At 48.0% G+C, this 24,364-nt stretch overlaps 10 protein-coding genes across 10 annotated transcripts; 5 read left to right on the top strand and 5 right to left on the bottom strand.

Annotated features, from left to right (window-relative positions):
• Positions 1 to 149: 149 nt before the first annotated feature.
• Positions 150 to 1,426, bottom strand: HD556DRAFT_1388821 (uncharacterized protein). The gene is made up of 2 exons (XM_041303498.1): positions 500 to 1,426; positions 150 to 436 (listed from the first exon to the last, which is right to left on the bottom strand). Exon 1 carries the CDS (start codon positions 952 to 954, stop codon positions 511 to 513), a length of 444 nt encoding a protein of 147 aa, XP_041157725.1. The 5' UTR covers positions 955 to 1,426; the 3' UTR covers positions 150 to 436; positions 500 to 510.
• Positions 1,427 to 1,444: 18 nt separating this feature from the next.
• HD556DRAFT_1388818 (uncharacterized protein) lies at positions 1,445 to 2,531 on the bottom strand. Its single transcript, XM_041303497.1, has one exon. It carries the CDS (start codon positions 2,466 to 2,468, stop codon positions 1,647 to 1,649), a length of 822 nt encoding a protein of 273 aa, XP_041157724.1. The 5' UTR covers positions 2,469 to 2,531; the 3' UTR covers positions 1,445 to 1,646.
• A 1,916-nt stretch (positions 2,532 to 4,447) lies between these two features.
• HD556DRAFT_1445809 (uncharacterized protein) lies at positions 4,448 to 4,891 on the bottom strand (the record flags this gene model as incomplete). The annotated part of the gene is made up of 1 exon (XM_041306995.1): positions 4,448 to 4,891. The coding sequence occupies one exon, from the start codon at positions 4,889 to 4,891 to the stop codon at positions 4,448 to 4,450; it is 444 nt and encodes a 147-aa protein (XP_041157723.1).
• Positions 4,892 to 5,835: 944 nt separating this feature from the next.
• On the bottom strand, positions 5,836 to 7,317 carry HD556DRAFT_1388803 (uncharacterized protein). Its single transcript, XM_041303496.1, has 9 exons — positions 7,251 to 7,317; positions 7,169 to 7,202; positions 7,037 to 7,110; positions 6,926 to 6,987; positions 6,731 to 6,873; positions 6,585 to 6,680; positions 6,265 to 6,527; positions 6,154 to 6,208; positions 5,836 to 6,104 (listed from the first exon to the last, which is right to left on the bottom strand). The coding sequence occupies exons 1-9, from the start codon at positions 7,262 to 7,264 to the stop codon at positions 6,051 to 6,053; spliced, it is 795 nt and encodes a 264-aa protein (XP_041157722.1). The 5' UTR covers positions 7,265 to 7,317; the 3' UTR covers positions 5,836 to 6,050.
• A 63-nt stretch (positions 7,318 to 7,380) lies between these two features.
• Positions 7,381 to 11,625, bottom strand: HD556DRAFT_1388796 (uncharacterized protein). Its single transcript, XM_041303495.1, has 2 exons — positions 7,691 to 11,625; positions 7,381 to 7,642 (listed from the first exon to the last, which is right to left on the bottom strand). Exons 1-2 carry the CDS (start codon positions 11,384 to 11,386, stop codon positions 7,499 to 7,501), a joined length of 3,840 nt encoding a protein of 1,279 aa, XP_041157721.1. The 5' UTR covers positions 11,387 to 11,625; the 3' UTR covers positions 7,381 to 7,498.
• A 644-nt stretch (positions 11,626 to 12,269) lies between these two features.
• HD556DRAFT_1241673 (uncharacterized protein) lies at positions 12,270 to 13,092 on the top strand (the record flags this gene model as incomplete). The annotated part of the gene is made up of 3 exons (XM_041298216.1): positions 12,270 to 12,451; positions 12,573 to 12,717; positions 12,778 to 13,092. 3 exons carry the CDS (start codon positions 12,270 to 12,272, stop codon positions 13,090 to 13,092), a joined length of 642 nt encoding a protein of 213 aa, XP_041157720.1.
• An 87-nt stretch (positions 13,093 to 13,179) lies between these two features.
• Positions 13,180 to 13,911, top strand: HD556DRAFT_678001 (uncharacterized protein). The gene is made up of 6 exons (XM_041311283.1): positions 13,180 to 13,289; positions 13,342 to 13,363; positions 13,411 to 13,446; positions 13,500 to 13,524; positions 13,584 to 13,656; positions 13,704 to 13,911. Exons 1-6 carry the CDS (start codon positions 13,266 to 13,268, stop codon positions 13,827 to 13,829), a joined length of 306 nt encoding a protein of 101 aa, XP_041157719.1. The 5' UTR covers positions 13,180 to 13,265; the 3' UTR covers positions 13,830 to 13,911.
• Positions 13,912 to 14,350: 439 nt separating this feature from the next.
• Positions 14,351 to 15,563, top strand: HD556DRAFT_1388760 (uncharacterized protein). The gene is made up of 2 exons (XM_041303494.1): positions 14,351 to 14,945; positions 14,998 to 15,563. The coding sequence occupies exons 1-2, from the start codon at positions 14,392 to 14,394 to the stop codon at positions 15,143 to 15,145; spliced, it is 702 nt and encodes a 233-aa protein (XP_041157718.1). The 5' UTR covers positions 14,351 to 14,391; the 3' UTR covers positions 15,146 to 15,563.
• On the top strand, positions 15,501 to 17,035 carry HD556DRAFT_1310330 (uncharacterized protein; the record flags this gene model as incomplete). The annotated part of the gene is made up of 7 exons (XM_041300398.1): positions 15,501 to 15,549; positions 15,638 to 15,654; positions 15,808 to 16,131; positions 16,240 to 16,328; positions 16,579 to 16,624; positions 16,696 to 16,851; positions 16,985 to 17,035. 7 exons carry the CDS (start codon positions 15,501 to 15,503, stop codon positions 17,033 to 17,035), a joined length of 732 nt encoding a protein of 243 aa, XP_041157717.1.
• A 977-nt stretch (positions 17,036 to 18,012) lies between these two features.
• On the top strand, positions 18,013 to 18,643 carry HD556DRAFT_677917 (uncharacterized protein). The gene is made up of 4 exons (XM_041311282.1): positions 18,013 to 18,249; positions 18,307 to 18,320; positions 18,373 to 18,523; positions 18,579 to 18,643. The coding sequence occupies exons 1-3, from the start codon at positions 18,085 to 18,087 to the stop codon at positions 18,452 to 18,454; spliced, it is 261 nt and encodes an 86-aa protein (XP_041157716.1). The 5' UTR covers positions 18,013 to 18,084; the 3' UTR covers positions 18,455 to 18,523; positions 18,579 to 18,643.
• The last annotated feature ends 5,721 nt before the right edge of the window (positions 18,644 to 24,364 follow it).

The raw sequence follows: 24,364 nt of genomic DNA, 5'->3' as shown, positions 1-24,364 counted from the left end.
TTTGAAGATCATAGATGATACTTTTGATGATATATTTAATCACTTTGTATACCTACTTACTTGGTTGTTTTTTTGCAATTGTATGCATGGAATGGATATCGATTGAGGTTGATTGTATGTGATGTCGACTTAGTCAATCGTGGGAGATTTGTGCTCCGAGTCCTTTCTTTTGACTTATACTTTAGATTTAATTCCTGAACTACTGAGGCTACTGGTCGCGCTCAACTCCAGTACACTATCGCCTTTTTCATCCCATGCGGTATGCTAAATGCCTAGCGTCTCCCAATTGTGCTGTCTGTCAGAGCGACAAAACTTGATCGGTGAGGAAACCTTTTAATTTAAGCAAGACAACGAAGGTCACTCGCAATCGCCAAAGTCGTCTATAATGTCAATAATGATACAAATGCAGAATGCAAACAAGCGTCTAAACTCTATGGTGAGTGCTCCTATTAAATGACTCCGAATAAGAATATATTGATGAACCACTCGGGTACGCCAGATCTTCGACCTCTAAATTCGACCGAATTCCCATTCCTCCAGCAGGCAGCACATCTTCGTTTGAAGGTCGCATTGTCTAAACTGCCAGCTGATCTCAAAACGTTGGTGGCGGAGGTGGCGAATGCAGTCCCACACCCAGTTCTGGGAGTTCCAGCGGGGATCGTGACGCGTGATCGGCACGCTTGCGAGATGACTCTCGAACAAAGCCAGCTTATGGGCTGCCACTCTTCCAATAGTAAAGCTTCCGCGCCAGTCATTGGGGTTTACGTGTGGCTGGTTGCGTCTGAACTCCATGGTGTAGGTATCTGTGTTTCCTATGATGTGGTACGTGTTCCCGATACCAGGACCCGTCGGGATATAGATAACCCAGTGAAGGGGATAAGGCCGAAGGTACTCTTTCTGGCCTTGCCAAAACTGGACGACTTCGACGTTGTAATACGTAACTGGGGCAGACATATTTGGAGATGACTATGGGACTTGGTCAGTTCTGTTCGCCGAGTTTCGTATTCTGTGTACTCGCCGAAAGGACAGACGAAGAAGAGGTGAGGGATGGGTGAGTTTGAGTTTCGGGCTCATGGATGCCCTGGATTTATATCCAAACATTTGTGGAGTTTGGTTTCGGGGACAACGAAGTGTGGACATGACATTGAATACGACATGTCCACCATCTCCCGAAGAGAGTATGTTGTGCTTTGGTGAACCACAGATTGTCCTTCCAGATCGAGTGGTTCACAATGACTCCGCCGCATTCAAAACTGCAGGTGGATGCTTACTACGCTAGGTCATTGTTACCAATCATCCTGTGGTGGAAGACATCAAAGGTTAACGTGATTTATTGTACCACACGCAATTGTTCTAGGCTTCTAGAAATAGACTTCGTGCGGTGGCTCGTTGGAGCCCTTTGTAATGGCATTCTTATGTTTTGTCAATCAATCACTCGAATTAAGGGATCGAACCACCCAGACTTTCATCTGAACAGTCAAGGTGCAGGAGGAGCTTACACGTGTTTATTAGACATCAGCTGTGGGTACGAGAATCACTGGAACTTGTTTCAAGAAAACTATATGATAATTTATGCCGACACGACAGAGTATAAGTTCGGCACTGCAAATGTTTAAAAGATCGGGGAATGAGTACTGAGTCTCAAACTAAGCCCATATGTGAACGAATACGGTAAGCAAGGCAAAGTGGTGTTTTATCTGTTCATCGGGCGTACCCCATTGGCGAGAGACTGAATGCAATTTTTGAGAGCTGCGTATACAGCCTATAGGCCTCATCCAAGTACCCTGCTGCTCGAACATGGTTTCAGGGTTAATGTCAAGGTGGTAGAGAAATACGAATCGCCTAAGATTGTCAGGGGGACGGAGCGCGACTGCAGCTAGATGGAGCTTAATGGCCTCCCTCGTCCAGGTCAGATGGGGCGGCACATTCCGCGAATCCGGTTGGAAGGCTGGTGGCAAAGTCGTTGAGACATGAATCAGAGAATGGCCAGGGGGACGCAGTGCGAGTGCTGCCCAGTAGAACTCGGTGGCCTCGTCCAAGTCAGACAGAACGCCCTGCTGCCTAAATCTGTCACAAAGGCTGACGTCAAGGTTGTTCATATAATTGGATCGAAGAGCATGGTGAGGTGGACAGAATATGAGTGTAGCTCTGTGGAGCTCGATGACATCTTCCAGTTCAGACAGGGTTCCGTGCTGCTGAAATCGGTCACGAAGGCTGGTGGCAAGGTTGTTGTTACACTCCAATTGAGGAATATGGCCAGGGGGACACAGTGCTAGTGTGGCAGCGTGGAGTTTGATGGTCTCATTCAGGTCAGATGGGGAGCCCCGCTGCCTCCATCTGTCATGAAGGCTGATGACAAGTTTGTTGAGAGTCGTGGATCGACCAGGGTGACCAGGGGAACGGAATGGAAGTACAACTCTGTAAAGCTTGATAGCCTCATCCAGGTCAGACAGGGCACCCTGTTGCATGAGTCTGGCTTGGAGACTGATGGCCAGATTATTCAGATACATTGACTGATCAGAAGAGCCAGAAAGACCCTCCTGCAAGATCGCTGAGTCGTCATCGCTTGACATCATCTGCCATGCTTTGTACTGAAAATCATAAAGTTCAATAGATATGGCAAAGAATATCGAAGTAGGATTGAGCAGCGCGAAGTTATCTAGATGAGATTGCAAGAACACAAGCTCAATGTCGAGCGTCTGGCTAATGAGTACAAAACTGAGGATGATCGGAGCGCTACGCACAGAATAGCGATACAGCAGCTGTCGTGTCTGGATACGGTTATGCTCTGTAGAGTACGCTGGCATCAGGAATATCAAAGAGGAACGGAGGAACAATGGTGACAATATTATCTGCACCAAGGAGACGCAGGCCGACAATCAGCTCGATATTGCGGGTCTTCACCCTCACCAACTCGTCGGTATCGGAAGTTCATTCAGCCTTGAAGAATCTGCACTTTCCATCGATTGATGGGAAGACAAATGACGTAACGCGCTTGTCTGGGAGTTGGCGCTATGGCACTCAGCGGGTCTGTTCGCTGACAAAGTTTTTGTGTGGATGTCCAATGAAATGGAGTGAAAAGGGCCTTGCGAGGTTGGTTGTATATAGTCCTTGGCATGAGGGTTCTGCTTGCATGAAAGTCCGTGCGCAAGTACTCCGCCTTAGTCAGCTGCACGACTCGAGTTGTCCACACACCGGCGGTTTTGGAGTTTCGCACTATGCAAGATTTGTTTTGAAATGTTAATGATAAAGTTGGCATTTTTACTATACATTTTGACACAGTAAAAATGGAAAAATTGGATGAGTGGGGGCGAAATTCTACATTTTATGAATCATTTTGACATTGTAAAAGAAAGACATTTAACCGACAGCAAGATCTGAAGAAAAATGATACCGAACATTTTGATTCAAATTTTACATGGGGTGAGATTTGAGGAAAATTTGAATAAAACGCATTTTACCTGTTGGAAAGGAATTTTACCCCGATATAAGATTTGAATCAAAATGTTCGATCATTTTTCTTCAGATCTTGCTGTCGGTTAAATGTCTTTCTTTTACAATGTCAAAATGACTCATAAAATGTAGAATTTCGCCCAAGATTTATCCACTCATCCAATTTTTTCATTTTTACTGTGTCAAAATGTATAGTAAGAATGCTAACTTTATCATTAACATTTCAAAACAAATCTTGCATAGTGCAAAACTCCAAAACCGCCGGTGTGCCAGTATGCCTCAGCCTGGCAGGTCAGACTGCCGCCGCACGCGCATAACTGTCACGCTGAAATCTGCAAAACTTACCTTTCATGTACGTACAGTACTGAGTATAAGAACTCAGGTAAACCAGCGTCCTCACAGCAGGCTGTTTAAATTTGTCTCCTTGGAAGGCAAAGTACTGACAAATGTTTTTAGCTTGTTCACTGTGCATCTGACTTCAACTTGAAGTGGCATAGCGTCACTGCAGCCCAAGCCTGAGAGCTTGAAGCTTGAATTTCCAGATCCATTGCTGTCGACTCGGATTGCTGCAGGTCAAATTGAGATAATGCGGCCATTAATCCTGGTCTACCGTCGCGTCTTGCTAGCAGCGTTTCGCTCATGTTGAAGGAATGCAAATTACTAATTACTTCATCGTCGCCTCCTTCGCCCGATTCACACGCGGACGACACCCAAGTGCCCATCTCCAACTGACAATGCGAAGGGATGGGACGTCATCACTTTCACGCCTCATTCCTGTCTGTCAGACTCGGAGCGACAGAAATTGAATGGCTCTTGAGTCTTTATTCAGTCAGGACAATGAAGGGCACTCACGATCACCCAAGATGTCTATGATGTTAATGATGATTCACATGACGATTGCAAATGTCTTGAATTTATGGCGAGTGCTCCCAATGACTCTAAATAAGAACACTAAATACTTGATCAACCACTCGGGCACACCAGATCTCCACCTCTAAATTCGACCGAAATCCCAGTCCTCCAACAGGCAGCACATCTTTGTTTGAAGGTCGCATTGTCTAAGCTCCCAGCTGATCTCAAAACGTTGATGGCGGAGGCGGCGAAGACAGTCCCACACCCAGTTCTGGCTGTTCCATCGGGGGTCGTTATGCATGATCGGAACGCTCGCGAGGTTCCATTCGAAAAGGGCCAGCTTACTTGCAGCCACTCTTCCCATGGTGTGGCTTCCGCGCCAGTCATCAGGGTTGACATGTGGCTGGTTACGCCTGAACTCCACGGTGTAGGTCTCTGTGTCTCCCAGGAGGTGGTACGTGTTTCCGACACCAGGATCGGTTGGGACGTAGATGACCCAGTGAAGGGGATGCGGCCGAAGGTACTCTACCTCGCCTCGCCAAAACTGGATAACTTCGACGTTATAGTATGTTTCTTCGGCAGACATATTAAGATATGGCTCTGGGACTGGGTCAGTTGCAGTCGCCTGAGTTTCTTATTCCGTGTTCTTACCAAGAGAGCAGACGACGGAAATCACAAGCGGGTAGGTTTGAGGTTTAAGCCCATCGAATACCTGGATTTATATTCGAGCTGTTGTGGATTTTTTGTCTCGGGAACATCCTCGAATTGTGGAATACAACATCGAACGCGACATGACCATTGTTATTCCAACAGAGTATGGTGTGCGGTGCGAGTGGATCACTGATTTCCTTCCCCGATGAGCCACATCTAGTAACCCACAATAGCCGACTCAGTTCGAAAGCAGAGGCTACGCCGCAAGTTCACGCCCTCCTTTAACTCATCGCATGATGGACTAGATCAAAAATTAATATGATGCATCTACGATTCATAATATTGTACGCAAGTGTTCTAGGCTTCTAGGCTTTTGAGATTATGGCCGTGGACCTCGAAGGGTATTTCTGGCTCGTTGGAACTCGTGACATTTTTTGTCTCGCGAATGTGGAGATCGGTTAAACCACCCGAACCGTATTAGTCCAGTGGAGAGTTACGATGCAGAAGAGTCCGTTGTCCTAGCGTTGTCTTTGACTTGCAAGAAAACTACTTGGTATTCACAACATGCAAGCGCTCCAGTCCGTTGCACATTGATTCATAGTAATAGACGTCTGTATAGAATGTTAGCCATGGTCTCTTCCTCTCCTAGGCCCTTCCGGCCGTCAGTATGTTTCATCATTGTCCGTGTGATTCCATGCTCACCATAATCTCCTGGCGATGCATCGTCTAAAAGGTGTAGCATTTTGAATGCCAACGAAATTTAGAGTGCGAATTTCAGGAGCATCCGGAGACCGAAATGAAAAGGAGCCCCAAGATGCAAGTTGGAGCGCCAGTGGAGCTCAAGTGGAGCGCGCACATGGGAGTCACGATATTGGAAATCGCTCCGTCCTTACAATATGTAGAACACAGGGACTTGATATACAAATGCGTGCAAACGCGAACACAGACGAGGTTTATTAACCAGTCTTTTGATGCAATCATGGAATATGCAGCCTTACAAGGGTTCTACACGCATTAATACTATATGGTCCGAAAGCAAAATCCACCTGAACAGTCGGTAATGTACATGGTATACATGAGGTGATGTGAAGGGATCAGTTCGCCCCGCAGATAGATAGTTCCCTCATTTCCTGTAAGACCGCCTCGACCTGACCATCACCAATGAGCAAAGGGCGTACACGTAACAGCTGATCATACCTGCGCATCCAGCTGACCTGCAGCATAATCATCTCGTACATTGTCAGGAAAATACCTGCTCATAGCATAAGCCAGATCCCTATCCATCATTTCCCGAACCCCAAAACTCACCTCTGTACAGCGCTCATCTTCTCATATCCTTCCTCGGCAAACTTACATTGCATGCGAATCATAGCCTCAAAACTGGGATCGAAATATGGTATGCGCAGATCCAAGAGCTGCGGGAGCTCTGAGATGAGCTGATCGTTCATAAGCTCGAAAACCTCTTTCGCATCGTCGTGTTCTTGTTGTGCTTTTGGAAGCTTTGTAGGGTCTTCACTTGGTTTCTCGATTACCTTTCGTAGTTTGCTACGTGCCGCGTCGAAGTCCAGGAGCTGAAGACTGTTCAGTCGAATCACTCAGGGCCCCCGATCAATAGCAGGAAGCATCACCTTTTTGTTACGCTTGGTGATATGCTCGTTCACGACGGGGAAGTAAGCGTTCATCTTCCCGAGGGGTTCCATGATGGTCGTACGATAGGGACCTTCCTGTAGAAGATATCATATAAATGGAATCAACAGAAGCAAGTATCACTTACAAGTTCCCTCTGAATGCCCCCATCAAGCTCCTCAACCGCGCTCTTGAAAGCGTGACTTGCCATAGCACCATCTGACGAGCGATCTGCAGCGCCGTAGAAGGTCTCGATGGTCTCAGCCAACCGCGCCTGTGTGGTTGTCATCGCTGTGGCACTATTTCAGCATATTACATGACACAGCGAGGCCAGATGACTTACAGCGCATGGCATCCTGATATTGTTTAGCGTCCTTCTGCAATGCTTGACACTCCTTCTCGAAGCTGGTGCAAGTCAAATGACAAGGAGGAGACGGACTGTTGATGCACGTACGCTCTGTACTTGGATTCTTCATCTGCAAATTCACGGTCTATTGTACGTTCGATCTGTCCGGTCTTTTGTAAGACCTAAGCGGTTTCGACGAGTCATGAGTAACTCCGCATAGGATGGAAGATATGTTCCTACCGTGGTACCCGCCCTATTCAGCGACTTCTTGAACCTAGTGGATATCAGATCTCAATAAGCTACATCAAAGTAGGAAACAGACCCTGTCCAGCTCATGGTACTTAGTGATATCACCCAAAAGAAGTTGTCGTTGGAATGACAAGTGTTGATCAAGGACACTCACTGCGCCCGGCTACTAGGCCCACTTCATAATGGCTTACGTAAATCACACATTTGACACTTTGCAAAGTAAAGAAATGACATATAGCATAGAGAACATGAGATCGCTGCAGGACATGAAGAGATAGACTCGAGAAAAACATCAAACCTTACAACTATCAAACTTTCACCTTATTTCGCGATGCGTTCCTCCAAGGGCCTCGATGACAATGGCTGGTGTGGTCGACCTCGGCCACCGGCACCACCCCTTCCTCTCCCAACGTCACCTTTACCGCGCCCCCTGCCGCGGTTGATGTTTCCACGTCCTCCCGAAACCTAGAAAGTTGTTAGCTCCTGACTTCAGGCCCTACTCAGAAAACCTACTGAAATCCGCCCTAGAAGATCACGCTCACGCTCTTCACGGCGAGCGGGACGCTCCTCCATGCTGTATCCCGAATCTGAGAGACGCCGGACATCCACGGTGTTGGTGTAGTCCGGTCTGTGACTGCCCTCATTCCGTCCACGCCTATCTCTCTCAATGTGCGGCCTGATTTGATGGGAGGGCGAGGGTGACCGTAGTCGATCGTGAATTGAGCTGCGCAGCTCTGGTGAGGTAGAACGACCCCTTCGCCACTCCGTTTCTGTAGCAGGGGAGTGACGGGCGAGCCCACGAGAATTCCGATAGTCTCGTTCTGGTACATAATGATCACCTCGTGGTCGACGGCGATCACGATTGTCATATTCATTATCGTGCTCCGCTGGCCTCTTTCTGCCATTGTTCATCGGCGACATTGGACGGGAAGGAATGGGAAGCCCGTGAGCTGTGGCTTCATTCTGTTCGAGGTGCCGATGATGAGATGACGTTGCAGATGTGGGAGGGGGAGAATAATGGTCTGGATAACGAGGAGCCCATCGCTGGCGCTGGCTACGAGACTCGCCACTGGTACCATTACTGCAGGTGAAACCAGAAGGTTCTGGGGATCTAGTTCGTCTACTAATCTGAGAATTCTGTCTAGAGCGTTGGTTGGGATTGTGACGAGAGGCAGATTCCGATGGCTCAGAATGAGGGGATATGGCATCTGGAGTCCATTCCTGACGGACTACAGAGGCATCCATGACCCAGGGACCTGGGCTGTTTCGGATTGGTACGAGCCCTGTCACAGACCCTGATGTACCCGCTGAACCATCTCGAGCATCGGAGCGCAAATATGCACTTGGCGCTTGACTGACAACAAGTTCGACGGAAGTTTGAGGGACACTGTTCGTTTGAGAAGCATTAATGTTCAAAATTTTGGCTCGACCAGACGGTGGATTGTCGTTTGAAACGTGAACCATGGCATTCGTAGTAGATCGCGCAGATTTTCCTTCCTCAAGGAGACTGCTAGTCCGTTTTTGATTATGCGACTCCTCAACCACTTCTTCTGTTTTTATCGTCTTGATAGGAAGCGAGTCGTCAGGTCGCTTCACGCTCCGATCTCCAGTAGCACTCTCCTCGACGCGGTGCCTGTTCTTCTTGATGTGTCGCAAATTTGCCTCTCTTTGAGCTGGTGAGAGATTCGCCTGTTGACTGACAGTCCATTCAGTCCATTCATTGCCATCGCTAGCGAGGATGGTACGTGACTTGGGAGTGTTGGGCAATGCGACCTTTTTAGAAGTCGGAGGTGGCCCATTCGGTAGGGGAGAAATGGACAAATCCAGAGGGAACTCAGAAGCCAGTTGAGTCGAATACAAAGGCGCATCTGTGATCACCTGTCTCCCAATGTCAGTGGAAGCCGATACAAACGAGGGTGTCTTATAGGAGGCTGAGACAGTTGATGATGATGATGCGGGGGTCGACATTGACGATGAAGGAGGACCGTCCGAAGTTGGTAGTGCACCAAGCATAACATTGCCCGAAGTTCCCTGAGAACAAGATGTCTGATTTGTTCGCGAGGCAGGCTTTTTTGGCGTAATATCTTGTTGACCCGGTAATGGCACAGTATGGTCGAGCGGCGATGCTAATTCGTCGACTTCCACCTCCACATTCATATCTTTCAGGCCATCACCATCAGTCGTAGAGACCGCCAGGTGTCCGGCACGCTCAGCGCGGATGCGAGCAGCATTTTCTGAAGTGGCCTGCTGTTTGTTCGCAAGCACTTGAGCGCGAAGCCTATTAAATTCAGCCTGCACATCAGGCTGGGTGTTCTGCGACTGTGCCTCTGGGTGTGCTGACTGCTGAGCGAGGAGCTCTCTGCGCCACAGTTTTTGTTCTTCATCAGCCCATTTCGCAGTCTTTTCGGCCTGGATTCTTCGCCTCTGCGCTTCCTCTTCGACTTGCTGACGTTCTGCTTCGGCAGCCTGCAAACGCTTCTGCTTCATATCCTGGAGCTCATCGAAAGATTGACGAGTCTGAGTGATTTGTTTCTTCAGATTCTCGGTCAACTCGAGTCGGCAGGACAAAGCCTTTTTATAGCTATCGACCGCCTTAATCTCTTCTTCAGTCATACCATCCTCCTTCTCGACAGGAGGCGCAATATCAGCAGAAAGCTGAAGTAGTGCTGCGCTGTTTTGAGCCAGAGTCCTTTCTCTCTCTGCACGCTCTTTCTCTGCCTCCCACCGTGTCTTCTCAGACATAACTTCTTGGAGAAGCTTCATCGCTTCATCGATCTCTTCCTGGATGGCCGTCCGTCTTAACTCGTCCTCGAACCTTCGCTGATCGTCTCGCGCACGGCGTTGAGCATCTCGAGCGCATCTCGTCTCCTCTCGGAGTCGCGATTCCTCCTCCAGCGCCACGAGTCTCTCCTCTCTGGTGCCTAACTCCTCCAGCTTCTTCTGCAACGTTTTCATCTGAGCTTCGTATTCTGTCTCCCTCGTCAACATGTGTTCCTCGAACGCCCTTCGGCGTTCATCGAAGTCTATGCGCTCTGCCTCAAATACTTGGTTCGCATCAAGGTGCAGTTTGGCAGCGTCCTCGGCGACGGATTTAAGATTCTTGATGACTTCAACCAATGACTCATTAATGCGGGCGCTACGCAAGGCTGGCATATCTGAAGATCGTGAACTCGTCAAAGTCAGGGTGTTACCATCACCAGTTGGTAATATTTCTCGATCTAGTGAACCCTTGGAATTGCAAGTGCTGTGAGGATACGGGTGTCGAAGAACAATAGCGCCAAGCTCCTCCACATTCGTTTCATTGCGAGGGCCGGCAGCCAACTCGGGTACATTCGAAGGCGGTGCAAATGGGGATGGGGTCCTGATAAGCGATGTAGGAAGGGCAAGGGATAAAGTTTTGCTCTTTTCTAGAAGCCTGGCATATAAAACGTCTTGTGCAATTTGCTCTTGAGACGTTTCAGGCTGCACGACGTCTGGAACATGGTTTGAGCTGGTCCCAGTCATTTTGAAATTCGGAGAAAGAGATGCTGATAGCGTTGACGAGGGTGGACTCGGAGTTGCGTGAGGAAAGAATCCTACGGAAGAATGCGATTTAGGCGACCCAGACGGAATGGACGACGACAAAATGTCATGATTGGGTTGTTCAGTGGTCGGAGTTACAAGAGATGAGCCTGGGTAGACGAGCTCAGGTGTTAATGCTTCTCTGGCTTTGTTGGCGGCAGCATTGGGAGGGGCTTGCATTTGCGACATGTTTGACTCGGACGTAGTCGGGAGAACCTCAATCGGAGGAATTAAATGAGGCTTTGCAGGAACGTAACGGTTGCGATTTATCCGTGGTGGAGGGGGCGGTTCACGTGTTGGATGAAGATTTTGGGATTTTGCTGACGAGTTAAGTTGTGAAGGACCCATTTGAATCCGCTCAGCCAGGTTTCGCGAATTTGGAAATGAGGCATGGGTGGGCACTGGGGGTGGAAGATGCAACGTTGCTGGTGAGGGAGAACGAAAGGGCATTGAACCCGGATCAGGCGCAGAAATGCGACTGAGTAAATTGGGCGGTTTTCCGATGGTACCGAATTGGACATCTGTGAAACTAGGTGGTGGTTGGTGAACAGGGGCCGGCATACAGGCCCCATTGCCAGCCTGCACTGACTCAGATGCAAAGTCGGCATTTAAGAGGTGAGAAGGAGAGCCGAACATCGACTCGGACATGATGTTGTTGTGGAATTGATAATGATCAGTTGATACGATTATATATGCCTGTGCGGAGTACAAATATAACAATGGTAAGAACGCGAGCCTCGAGGAGATGAACTGGGTGTACTGATATGGAAAGAATTGCAATCGTATCGTTGAGCCGTTAACAGGTTGAACGTTGCATGAAAGGTGTTGAAACAATTCAAGCTGGTCAAAGAAAAGTATTCAGTCTAGATGGTTATGAGACAAAGAGCGCGTGCCTTCGGCAAAACCCGAAATGCCATTCGACTACCGTACTTGGCTTGGGAGGTGCTAAGGCTCTATCTTGCTACCCATGACTCGATTCCTGCAGATACACCCGAGTCCGGGCTGCTTCAAGTTCGCCGTGCAGATTATGATAAAGCTTGAAGTTTGTCATTAAAGTGGACATGGCCCAATTTCGACGATGTTAAATCCCGAAGCATCCGAGTCTTTACCCTAGATCTTCTATCTCATACCCATCAAGTAGCCGCGATGGGTACTCCACTAGTTCAATGCCGTATAGAGCTAATAATCTGGTCGGGCCGTACAGATTATGTGTCTCCGAGCATAGCATTGAATGTGAAACACAGGCCGGGCACCTTTGAGAACCACTTCCGATTCGATGAACTTTATCCTAATCATCAGATATTGTTTCCTGCAAGAACGTTTCGGCGACTCAAGCTCAAAGCGCGTCACTATATGTATCCACACACTAGCTATAGAGATGCTGCATCTCTATTCTTCCGCAGCTGTGGTAGACGCGACCTCGACCTTTCCGTGAACTCCAACAGACCCCTCACATTCCCAACCAATCACCACTTTTTTCAAAGTCAGTCATAGCGATCGGACTGTTCCCTATAACCTTGCGTAACTTAGCATGGGGGCAACGAATAGCTTAGAAAGCTCGGGGGGGAAATTCGATCCAAGGCTGGTCATTGGTCCGACTCAAGTCTGTGGGCTCTTGAGTGCCGTACTGTTCGGTTGCCTGGCTTTCCAGTCCTACGTGTATTTCACAAGATTCAAAAGTGATCACTTCGTCCTCAAAGTAACTGTGAGTCAGTCAACTGTATAATTCATTGCGGATTTTGATGATCGTTTCATTTGCTTAGGTATCTGCTGTTACGTGCGCTTCATGTTTGATTTGGTTCCTTCATTGTTTAAATATTGATGTGTTTTATAGCTTGCTTCAGCTGGGTCACTTCGTCTGCATAGTATCAACATTATGGACAATGACTGTCAACAGTTATTGTGACCCCTCTCAACTCATGGCGCTTCACGTAGCAGTAGACCTGGCTATTTCATTCAGCGGATTCACGGCATTCATTGTGCAGGCAAGTGATTTCTGGCTTGGTATTTTCATTATTTGTGTTTACGGGTAATATCAGTCGTTTTACGTATTTCGACTTTGGAAGTTCACGAGAAATGTTCTAATACCCACTTTTTGCGGGGTACTCGCTGTGGGTGCACAGATTTTGACACTTATCCTCGCAGTAACGGCGACCTCAACGACGGACCTCGTGACTTTTGGAGACCTTCAATTTTTACTGATTGCGATTCTTTTCATCGTACGTGCAACCTGCGATATGGTCACCACCGCTGTCACCGCCTTCAGTTTGAGAAAAGAACGATGTCATGGTATCAAGGAGTATGACTGTTCAACACTCATTCCCGCGTCAGCTTACATTTGTCATGCTTCATAGCACGGCGACGATGATTGACCGGTTGATTCGTTGGACAATTGGTAAGATAGGCAGCGTCTTTATCAGATAGATGTGCTTTTTAACGTCGCCTCTACACAGAAACCGGACTGATCACCAGGTATTTGATTCTTGTATGGCTTACAAAGTGTTTGCGTTAATGATTCATCAGTTTAATGGCCATTGCATTGGCAACGTGGGTAAGAGCCTCACTATCTATATCATCTGGAGCGTTTTTTAACTAGCTTCAAGTTTCTGGTCGTGCCGCAGAGCTGTGAGCATGTTGGTACTCTGCATCCTACTGCAGCTGAAATGACGTAGATGTGTGGTTTGGAGTGTGGTTGATCTGGCCTAACGGTAATGACATGAAATACCTCAAAATTCATTATATTGACTCACGTATTGTGCAGTTGTGGGGAACTCCTTGTTAGCCTCGTCAGTCGCACGGACTCAACACATAATAAAAATGATGAACTTACTGATGTGACATTCAGGTTAAATCGGCGGTTACTCCTTCGCGAGAGTTGGGGGGCTCCAAGAGGTAGTGCCCGGAGGAGTGGTGGTATAGTGAGTGCCTTCTGAATTCCTGTACGGTGATTCTAATTCTGTTTCAGAACACGATTGTCTTCAAAGCCGGAGCTATGCAATTACAAGTAGACCCACTGGAGAACTCCAGGAACCTCGACGTTGAAATGTTCCAAGCAGCAGGCCCAACCGACGAGGAATACGGGCAGGTTTAAAAGCCTGCGGTGGTCATACGCAGACGACAAGACTCCTTGCTGACTGTTGGACGGTGTAATTTCACATTAGGCATGTCCATAACGATGGATCCACGAGATATGCTGAGTCTGCGGGTAATGCACACTTGAAGGATATTTACAGTACACTAATATTGATGAATGAATGTTAGATGTGGATATGGTTGCTGAGGAGTGTCAGGTCACTTTGGAATTTTGGGTAAGTTATTATATAGCTACGATTGAGCCTACGAAGTTACGAACCGAACGTCCCGTTTTAGCACTGCTATCACACGGCAACGACCGTAGTCTCGAACCAGACTCAACTGACATCCCAAATTGGGAACCCTGTCAGTAGAGTCTGGGATCCAACCGGAGGCAATAAGGGGGTTTGGTAGTTAGTAGTCAAATGTGTCACGTCACGCTCTTAACGCACGTCCAACGTCTGCCTCGTTGGCGTCGAGCAACCCGTTAGACACGTATTTCTCTTATTTATTCTGCTCAAACCTATTTTTTCTTCATAACCAACCACTATCCTTCATTTTAGGTCAATCATATACACATAATGGACGAAAATTTGACATCCTGCTGGCCTCCTGTTCGTAAACGCGCGCGCAGCCCTTCGTCAAGCGCTCGCACCAGTGACGAGGCCAATCCAACCACACCCATCCGTTCTGTCAATACACATGTCCGCACCCTCAATTCACGTTCTCCACTCATCGATGCTATCAACCTTACCCCACGCTTCCGCAATGGATACGAGGTCAAGCCGCAAACACCCTCCTACAAGCCATATGCCCTGTCCTCTCGTGGGCAAAAACGGCAGCGTGCTTTCGACTTTTCGGTTGAAGTCTCGATAAACCCCCATTCTCCGCTCACTCCTGATGAGTGGAGTGCTCTCGCTACTGGTGCTGCCATCATTCCAGCAGACTGCTGCCCACGCGACTTCCAGATTCAATGCAGCAACATCGTAATCGGACGCTCGAAGGATGTCTGTGTCATTGCACCGACTGGCCAGGGCAAGTCTTTGCTCTGGGTTCTCCCGCTGCTTGTTCAGAAATTGGGTGTTTCTCTTGTCATCACGCCTTATACGAGCTTAGGTTCGGAGGGCCGAGATAGGTGAGTTTCCGCTTTTTTTTTCAATTGACATGAGCTTTATGGTGATTTACAGGCACTGTGCTCTCGGAATCCGCTCAGTCTTCATCAACGCGAACCAGAAGGATGCTACCACACTGGCTGATGCTGCACGTGGACTTTATAGAGTTGTGTTCGCATGTGTGGAGATGATGCCACCACCAGCTAGAAATATGTTCGCGTGATGTTTAATTGTGCTGTCTTCGGAGGAAAACAATGTTTCCAATAGAGTGCGGAGTGAAAATCGGGAGAGTTGACGAGTCATGAATGCAAGCACCTCGAGGCATTTTTGGTCTGCATTGAGTCGTTGAGGTCTATCATGACCATCAGTTGGTATATATGAAAAGTCGTCGTCATCGGACTGTGAAAGCTCGAGATCCAGAAACGGCACTTGTGGGAGGTCATGAAAGTCGACACGAGGTGTTATAGGGGAGGACTCGGACCCAACAGAACTGATTGCTTCAATGTCGTCGAGAGAATCCAGGCGTGAACGAAGTGGGTACATATTGCAGCAGCCTATTTGTATTGCTTTGAGACAAAATGAAGAGAGAAAACGGGTTGCTCGACGCCAACGAGGCAGACGTTGGACGTGCGTTAAGAGCGTGACGTGACACATTTGACTACTAACTACCAAACCCCCTTATTGCCTCCGGTTGGATCCCAGACTCTACTGACAGGGTTCCCAATTTGGGATGTCAGTTGAGTCTGGTTCGAGACTACAACGACCGTTTGAATTTGAACACAACCCACATGGGCTCACTGGCTCACTGTCGAGGATGATATAATAGCCAACTCGGATACTCGATCAGCACAGAACTCATCCTGCTTACCGTGACACACTTGACAGAGCCCACACTATCTTTTGATACCGGGACTCGGACTGCAAGTGTGGTTCAATCATTATCATCACCATCATCAGACGAAATTCAAGTCACCGAATGTCCTGGGGAGTGACCCCAGCGGCCCAGAATGGGGGTTCGACTACAGTATAGGCACTCTGAAACCTGGCCCACTTACTACGAATCATATTTCGATAATTTTATGGCCCGAAGCGTCTTTACCCTATTGGCACGTTGTCAAGGACGCATGTTTCATGAAACTTATCAAAAATATTGCGAAGCTACGTACTGCACAAGTTCAACACTGGCTAGCTAATAATATCCATCAATATGTATTCACCGTCATCAGATAAGCCATGCTGCTATAGTTAATCTGTACAGTCGGCTTCTGATCGATCTGATATGTAACACACCCGCGACGTATACCGAATTTGATCAAGGTCATACCAATGTTACACGACTTAAACGTCTCCGGGCATATTGCAAAGGGAAATCATGGCCGGGAATTTGTGAAAAAAACCATAAGAAAGTAAGTGCAAGTGGTGTACACACTTGCTACTCCCATCGCCAGACGTACTAACTTGTATATGATTCTAGATTCGTCTTACAAAGATCTTTTTTCACTAAAGTGAGAAGAAAGATTCATCTTCTTGATGCATGAGTCCTGTCCAATTGTGCTTGTGGCGATTACGCTGCAGAAACCATGTGTCATGGGATATTATTGTCCTCCGAACCTGCTTCGGTGATTCAAATTCAACTTTGTCTATATCTTCATTCAGATCCTCCATGCCATTTCGTCTGGCCCCTTGCATCTACATCATTTTTGTAAGTTATATATGCAATGATCAGACTGTCTCCTATAATTTTTCTAGACTCAGTGTGAGCACGATGAATAGCTAGGACGCTCAACTAGTGATTTCGATGTAAGGCTAGTCATCGAGCCGATCCAAATCAGTGGACCGTTGAGCGCTGCATTATTCGGTTGTCTTTCCTGTCAGTCCTACGTGTATTTTACAGGATTCACGAACGACCACCTCATCCTGAAAGCAGCTGTGAGTCCTTAAAACACCTTGATCATTTCATACGGCCAGGTCTCTGCAGTCGTGTCACTCATGTGTAGTTCCTCAAGTTTCAACTAGGTTGTTTCAAATACTGACACACTCAACAGCTTGATTTACGACCTAGCAATTCATGAAAGAGCATGCGTATGTCTCGGGCAATCATCACTACGGTTAAACGGTCTCACTAAAGGCCTGGATTATCAAGTAAATGGCTGTTTCTGACGGAGGCAGACATGCACATAGCCCACAGGAACCCGACTCGAGTACCAGACTCAATTTGGCACACAACAACTGAACCGCATTCTCGTCCAGAAACTCCATCGGGACCTCCATGTATGCTTATTAATTTTGTAATCAGGCAAATGAGTATATAAAGCTGGTAGAATTGGAGATCCACGAAACTATAGGCCGTTGGTGAATAAGAGTCGGCCTATGGGCCCATTAATATTTTATTGCACCGACTGCGCTAGGGAATTAATGACCGGTCTATCTACGCACAGGCATTCTCGCGGAGTTTGAAAGACGCGTCACATCATCTCAGGCCCGCTCCTACCGCCGCCAGGCTGCATACCACACACGGGCCATGTGCATGAACATCAGAGAGTTCTTCACGACCTCGGTGGCTAAACGTCGCAACCCAAACCCCGATCCTTTTTATTTTCGATACCCTTATCCACTTCAAGTTGTCCACCTTTCTGGCGCAGCGTACTGTGTAAGTTAGTATGTCATCTAAGATCTTCAAGGCCGAGCATATCGCAACTTTTTATTCGTGAGCTTGAGTCAGAACTTCGTATAGAGCTACGAACAGTGTAAGCTCCACTGATCCAGCTACTCAGGTTCGTCCAGCTTCAACTAATTATCTAGATTCAGAGGTCACAACTCTTTCTCGGAAAATAGTACCAAGTAGTCTCCACATCAATCTTCATTGTGTGCAAGCACAAGGATAGAACATCGGAGATCAATCCCAATTTTGATGTGGCAGCCATGTGCACGAACTGGTTTGATGTTTGTTCTGATGGCATTGAATATTGCTGTCCTGTGACCATGATTTGGTGAACACTGTGCTTCGGTGTTCTGAAAGTCAAGCGCGCTGTTCTATATATTCACACATCGACACCACCGTATCATTTTTCTTTCTACTAGTCCCTCGCATCTCGATCTACTCAACGATTTTGCAAGTCACATACAACGATCAGACCGCCTCTTATAACATTGGTGTGGACCATGCACATCATAGAGCGTTCAGCCAACGATTTCGACGCGAGGTTGATCATTGGGCCGGTCCAAGTCAGTGGGCTTTTGAGCGCTGCATTATTCGGTTGTCTTTCTTGTCAGTCCTACATATATTTCGCAAGGTGCAAGAGTGATCATCTCGCTTTGAAAGCCGTTGTGAGTCAGTCAAATGCATAATTCAGTGTTGATTTTATTGATCACTTTCGCGGTCAGGTATTTGCAATCTTGTATGCTTTATGTTTGATCGGGTTCCTTCAAATGCCAACACATGTCCTGCAGCTTCATTCAACTGGGTCACTTTGTCTGCATAATATCAACATTATGGACAATGACTGTTAGCACCTATGGTGACCCATCTTAACTCTGGGTGTTGCCTCTGGCAGCAGACTCGGCCATTCCATTGAGCGCTTGTACAGCATTCATCGTGCAGGTAAATGGTTCCGGATTTATCTTCATTCTTTGTTGCTGATGGGTAGCAATATCAGTCATTTTACGCATTTCGACTCTGGAAGTTGTCTAAAAAAGTTTACTTACCTATCCTCTGCGAAATGATCTCACTCGTTGCAGGAATTTCTACACTCATTATCTCATCGAGAGCGTTCGATATGACAGACATCACAGTTTTTGAAGACAGTCAAACTATACTGATTGCGCTCTCTCTCATGGCACGTACAGTCTGTGACGTGATCACCACCGTTGCCATCACCTGGAGTCTATACCACAAACGAGTCTCCAACTTTGAAAAGTATGACTATTCGTCGTCTTGCCTACCATTCCTTACGTTTATTATAGCACGACGACATTAATCGACCAGTTGATCTATTGGACTGTTGGTGAGATATCAGGCGCCTCCATGAGATTGATGTCCTTTTTAATTCACCTCTGCACAGAAACTGGTCTGGCCACGAGGTATTTAGCTGTTTCATAAGGTGTTTCCATCAATGATCTGTTAGTTTGACGGCCGTTATAGTGGCAGTGTTGGTAAGGACTTCACTGCCTATATCTTCCCAAAAGTGGAGCGTTGTCTAATTAGCTTTAAGTTTTTAGTGATGAAGAGTAGCTGTAAGTGTATTTGTGCCGCATTTCACCACCGCTGAAATCACGCAGTCGTGTGGTTTGGAGCATGGTTGATATTGCCAAATGGTAATGATATAGAATACTTGAAATTCAGTACACTTACTGACCCTCGTATCGTTTAGTTATAGGGAGCTCCTTGTTAACATCGTCAGTCACCAAACGAACTCGACAAATGATAAACCAAACTTACCGGTATGGCATTCAGGCTCAACTGGCGGTTATTCCTTCGGGAGACTCGGCGCACCTCAAGAGGTGACGCCCAGAGTCACAGTAATAATGCTATAGTGAGCACCATTTGCTCAACTGCGTGTGAATTCTAATTCTGTTTCAGAACACCCTTGTGTTTAGAGCTGAAACTAGGCGATCACAAGCATACATATCAGAGAACCCCAAGCACCTAAACGTTGAAGGATTCCAAGAAGCAGAACGCGGGATGAAACAGGAACACGAACGGGTTTCCAAGCCTATGGTGGTCCATATACGTGTTTAACCGATGATGAGTTGCTACTGACTATTTACGATGAGGTTATTTGCTCTTGACACTTTGTAGGTTGGTATTAGTTATGGATGTTGTGATATTGGTTTCCATATGCAAGATGTCCTGAGGCTGCGGGCTTACCTGGGCGTGATGCCACTTAAACGAAGGTTTCTGCACGACTACAGCATTCCGCGAACATTGGATGCAGATGTCTTGTGCAACGCCGTAGCGTCACTACCATGGCCTTCAAACGACCAAGCTTGGTTATGACCGGGATGATCAGCAGACGATTGTTTTTGAGTGGGTGTATTGTGCGTGCTCCACAGGAGCCCAACTCGAGCACTAGACTGATGCTACATCATACGGTTGGCTTAACCGGCAGATGGACCAGGTCATCGATCCGGCTCCATTCCTGATTCTTCGAGAACTACCCTACGTGCCCCATCCACATCTAGAATGGGTGCAATGGAACATCTTGCAACCGTAAAGAACCAGCCCCTGATTGTACCGGGTCGCAAAGCTAGCAGAACAAAGACTTTCTTAGGGTGGAGCTAGTGCAGAAATTGCAGATACCAAGCCCGGGTCCACGATGGACGATTCCCAAATGGACGACTCTGACAAGTTACCAGGTGGTTTGCCTGTCACGAGGAGGAGCCTCGCTCACGAACGTTGCAGTTGCAGGATCGCCTCGGACAGCCTTTCGACACATTTTGCTAGCATGTTGTGTAGCAGATAGCTCAGCGACGTATGAAGTCAACTTGTCATATTGGTATACCTGTAGCAGATAGCTACAGCTGGTGTTAGTTACATAGGTACTAAGTATGAATATAATACTGACCTCAGCGACGTACGAAGTCAACTGAGGTAGCTACGAGGCGCGGGAATAAACGAGAATATATAGGTACGAACGAAATGAACGGTGCCGAGTGTCCATGATGAAGGTTTGATATACGACACTCCCCCTCAAACCGAGCGTAGGCCGAGGGCGGAGGCAAAGTGTTTAGCTTTGAGACTAGGAAGGGGCTTGGTGAGTGTGTCCGCGGTCATACTATCAGTAGGACAGTAAATAAGAGAAATAGGGCCGTTTTCAACAGAAAAACGAATAAAATGGTAACGAATATCGATGTGTTTCGTGCGCGCGTGAAACGCGCCAGAATTGGCGAGGGCGATGGCCGATTGATTGTCGGAATAGAGCGTGATTGGTTGTGTGAGCGGGCGAAAGATTTCGGTAATAAAACGACGAAGCCAAATTGCTTCTTTAGCAGTGTGCGTAGCTGCGACATACTCAGCTTCCGTCGTGGACAACGTGACTAACTCTTGCTTCTTCGAGCTCCAGCTTACAGCCCCTCCATCCAGAATGAAGGCGTATCCGGACACCGCATGCCTGTGCTCTTGCGAGGCGCCGTCCGCATCTGCGAACCCTTCGAGTCCACGTTTTCCATCGCCGAAAGTGAGTGTGAACTTCTTCGTGCCCGCCAAGTACCGGTAAATCTTTTTCACAGCTTCCCAATGCGGCATTCCTGGGTTCGAGCCGTACTGCGCGACAGTTGAGACTGCAAACGCGATATCTGGACGCGTTCCGACAGCTAAATGCATCAGTGACCCGACGGCCTCACGATACGGAATGTTCTTCATGAAGCTGGTCTCCGCAGGCGTCTTTGGCGATTGTGACGTGGACAATGGTATGTTTGGGTCCATGGGGATCGAGCAAGGCTTAAAGTCCGTAAAATTGTACTTAGCAAGGATAGAGTCGATATAAGTCTCGTGGGAGAAGGAGATGGTGCACGCGACACGGTCGCGCGTTACCTTCATCCCAAGCAAGGACGCGATAGGTCCGAGGTCCGTAAGCTTGTAGCGAGCGGCTACGTTGCGCTTAAAACGTGCTACGAGATCACTGTTGCTGCCGGTGAGCGTGCAATCATCAACGTGAGATGCGAGGACAAGGATATCCGCGCCTATATGCTGGTAAAATATTCCCCAGTCTGACTCTGCCCTCTTCATACCTAGGCTAAAAAGTAGCCGGCACAGCTCCTGATACCACTTGAGAGCGCCTTGTTTGGATCCGTAGAGAGCAACGTGAAGGCGAGCGACGGGACGTTTGAACTTGCCGTCGACGTTGAGACCAGGTGGGAGTTCCATGTAGATTACCTCATCAGCGTCTAATTTCCCGTTTAGGAATGCGCTATGGAAATCAAAAACGTCTATGTCCCAATCTTGTCGTGCTGCGATGGCGAGGATCGTGCGAAGGGAAGCAAGGCGTGCCACTGGCGCATAGGTGTCGTAGTAGTCGAGGCCATAAACTTGTGAGTACCCTTTCGCTACTAAACGTGCCTTGTACTTCTCAATTTCCCCATCAGCATTTCGTTTTAGTCGGAACACCCACTTGCATCCGACAACATTCACGTTGTCCGGACGTTCAACAACAGTCCAGGTACGTGCATCTTCCAACGCGTCAAGTTCCTTATTGATCGCGCCTTCCCATTTAGGCCAATCGGTCCTGACACTTGCCTCTTTGACGGTCGTGGGATCCGTTCCTTCAACAGCCTCTACACCTGCCATCATCGCAAATATTTCTTCGTCATCCTCATCCATCTCACCATACTCCCCCACCATTCCTAGTTCTGCGGCCAAGTTGCTGGACTCTTCCACAGACTGCATTCTGCGAGGTAAGTTTGTGCTACTACCGTCCGTTGTACCTGTGCCATCGCGCAGGCTCTTTATGTACGCTGACTCGATTCTCACTCGGCCAGATCGACGTGGAGGCGCTGTACCTTCGAACTGTGGGCCTAGGTGGTCGAAAGGAGGAGTTGGATTGGGGTTATGGGCTTGTGATTTGACGGTGAGTGTTGAACCGACATCATCGGTTCGTACCGTGTGGTGTCCCCCTTTCTCAGATCCTTCTAGAGGTATTCTTACCTCTGCTGTGTCGAAACGCACGCTGCGCTCGACAGCTATACACCGGGTATCAGGCAAGTAGACTCGATGTCCGTTACTTTCTGGATCAAAGCCCACCCATCTGCCTTCAATCGCGCGCATGTCCAGCTTGGAGCCGTCGGTAGTGTGTACCTTGACGCGGCTCCCCCAGACAGGTAAGTTCCCTAAGTTGGGCCTTTTCTTAAATAACATTTCATAGGGAGTTTTATTGTTCAATGCACGTGTGACGGTTCGGTTCTTCAACCACGTCGCGTGCATTATAGCCTCCCCCCACAAGTGTTTTGGTAGCCCGCTAGCATGAAGTAGCGCGCGCGCTCGTTCGACGACGGTTCGATTTAGCCGCTCAGCAACACCGTTGTGTTCCGGCGTATCGTGCACGGTGAGTTTGCGTTCAGTCCCCTTTGACTTAAGATGCTGAGTGAACTCCTCGCTAGTATATTCGCCTCCTCGGTCGGAACGAAAACGCTTGATCTTTGCGCTGAATTGCATGTCTACCCAGGCCTCGAATTTAGTGTAGGCGTCGAAAGTCTGGTCTTTGGACTTGAGGAGATAGAGGTGCGTAAACCTTGTGTGATCATCCGTGAACGATACGAAATACTCCTTTTGTCCAGGAGTACGAATGGGCGAGGGGCCCCAGAGGTCGCTGTGCACCTCGTCCCTGAAATTCTCGCGCCTTGGAGGGTCTCGAACCTTGCCTATTGCCTTACGTGTGGCCTTTGCGTATTCGCACGACTCGCAACTATCCATGGTTGCGTCGGATGGGTCTAGACTGATTCCGATGATTGCATCATCGCGAATCATCTGTGTGATGGTACTTGGCGCCATATGTCCGAGTTGCGCATGGATTTCGCGCATGGCTAGGGTTTCTTTTGTGCTTGCTACCCCCGCGAAGGTACTGTTTGTTCCTTTGATACAGTATAGACCTCTATTGACTGGGATCTCCCCCATTAGCCGTTTCTTATCATTGAATATTTTGCAGGTGTTTTCTCGGAATAACACAGCATATCCGGCGGCTGCTAGACGGCTAATTGACACGAGGGTTACACCCATCTTAGGTGCGTAAAGCACGTCTTTGAGGAGTATTCGGGTGTGTGACTCCCCATTTGGCAGCAAGATCGTTATGTTCCCTTTGCCGATCGCTTCGAAGGTGTGTTTGTCGGCAGTGGTGATAGGCTTTGGGGCAATATTGACGAAGTCTTGGAATAGGTCTCGATACGACGACATGTGCCGTGAGGCACCGGAGTCGAATAACTCGATCCGAGTATTGTTTTCCCTGCTTGAGTCGGTTAGTGTTGCATAGGTGAACGATGTTTGTTCGTTTGATGTGTTTGACTCGTGTGCTAACCACACTCCTTCAGGTTCGTCGTCTTTCTCCTTATCCTTGGCGCTGGCAGCAGTTTCGGGCTTCTTATCTTTGCCCTTCCAATCTGACTTTCCCTTGCCTCCAACTCCTCCACCTCCTGGACCTCTGCAATCCTTTTGCATATGTCCATATTTGCCGCAATTATGGCAGTTTCCTTTTATCTTTCGAGTACGCTGACCTGCATTCGTGTTGTAGGCGGCGTCGTCACTCGAGGATCCTGCCTTCTTCGACTTTGAGGCTCGACGGTTGTATTCGTCGACGATTGTCGATATCAGCGTGTCAGTGGTAAGTTTGACACTTGAGACTTTGGCTGATGCCGTTAACGCTGATAGGTGCGGGTCGTAGCTGCTCGGCAACGAGCTCATAATTGTTAGCGCACATGACGTGCACGTGAGCGATACGAACACGGACACGGCTTG

The sequence above is a fragment of the Suillus plorans genome (genome assembly GCF_016647745.1).
Source record: "Suillus plorans strain S12 chromosome Unknown HD556scaffold_47, whole genome shotgun sequence".
Taxonomy (NCBI): domain Eukaryota; kingdom Fungi; phylum Basidiomycota; class Agaricomycetes; order Boletales; family Suillaceae; genus Suillus; species Suillus plorans.
The sequence above is the reverse complement of the archived record's forward strand: the minus strand, read 5'-3'. Positions and strand labels throughout refer to the sequence as shown.

Bases quoted from the DNA above. Each gene is read 5' to 3' on its own strand.
- HD556DRAFT_1388821 (XM_041303498.1), bottom strand. From the start codon at position 954: ATGTCTGCCCCAGTTACGTATTACAACGTCGAAGTCGTCCAGTTTTGG.
- HD556DRAFT_1388818 (XM_041303497.1), bottom strand. From the start codon at position 2,468: ATGCAACAGGGTGCCCTGTCTGACCTGGATGAGGCTATCAAGCTTTAC.
- HD556DRAFT_1388803 (XM_041303496.1), bottom strand. The intron at 6,681-6,730 runs GTAAGTGATACT...TATCTTCTACAG, and splicing joins GGGGCATTCAGAGGGAACTT to GAAGGTCCCTATCGTACGAC. The intron at 6,528-6,584 runs GTGATGCTTCCT...AACAGTCTTCAG, and splicing joins TCACCAAGCGTAACAAAAAG to CTCCTGGACTTCGACGCGGC.
- HD556DRAFT_1388796 (XM_041303495.1), bottom strand. From the start codon at position 11,386: ATGTCCGAGTCGATGTTCGGCTCTCCTTCTCACCTCTTAAATGCCGAC. The intron at 7,643-7,690 runs GTAGGTTTTCTG...ACAACTTTCTAG, and splicing joins ATCTTCTAGGGCGGATTTCA to GTTTCGGGAGGACGTGGAAA.
- HD556DRAFT_678001 (XM_041311283.1), top strand. From the start codon at position 13,266: ATGGCCATTGCATTGGCAACGTGG. The intron at 13,290-13,341 runs GTAAGAGCCTCA...ACTAGCTTCAAG, and splicing joins CCATTGCATTGGCAACGTGG to TTTCTGGTCGTGCCGCAGAG. The intron at 13,525-13,583 runs GTCAGTCGCACG...TGTGACATTCAG, and splicing joins GGGAACTCCTTGTTAGCCTC to GTTAAATCGGCGGTTACTCC.
- HD556DRAFT_1388760 (XM_041303494.1), top strand. From the start codon at position 14,392: ATGGACGAAAATTTGACATCCTGCTGGCCTCCTGTTCGTAAACGCGCG. The intron at 14,946-14,997 runs GTGAGTTTCCGC...GGTGATTTACAG, and splicing joins GGTTCGGAGGGCCGAGATAG to GCACTGTGCTCTCGGAATCC.
- HD556DRAFT_677917 (XM_041311282.1), top strand. From the start codon at position 18,085: ATGCACATCATAGAGCGTTCAGCCAACGATTTCGACGCGAGGTTGATC.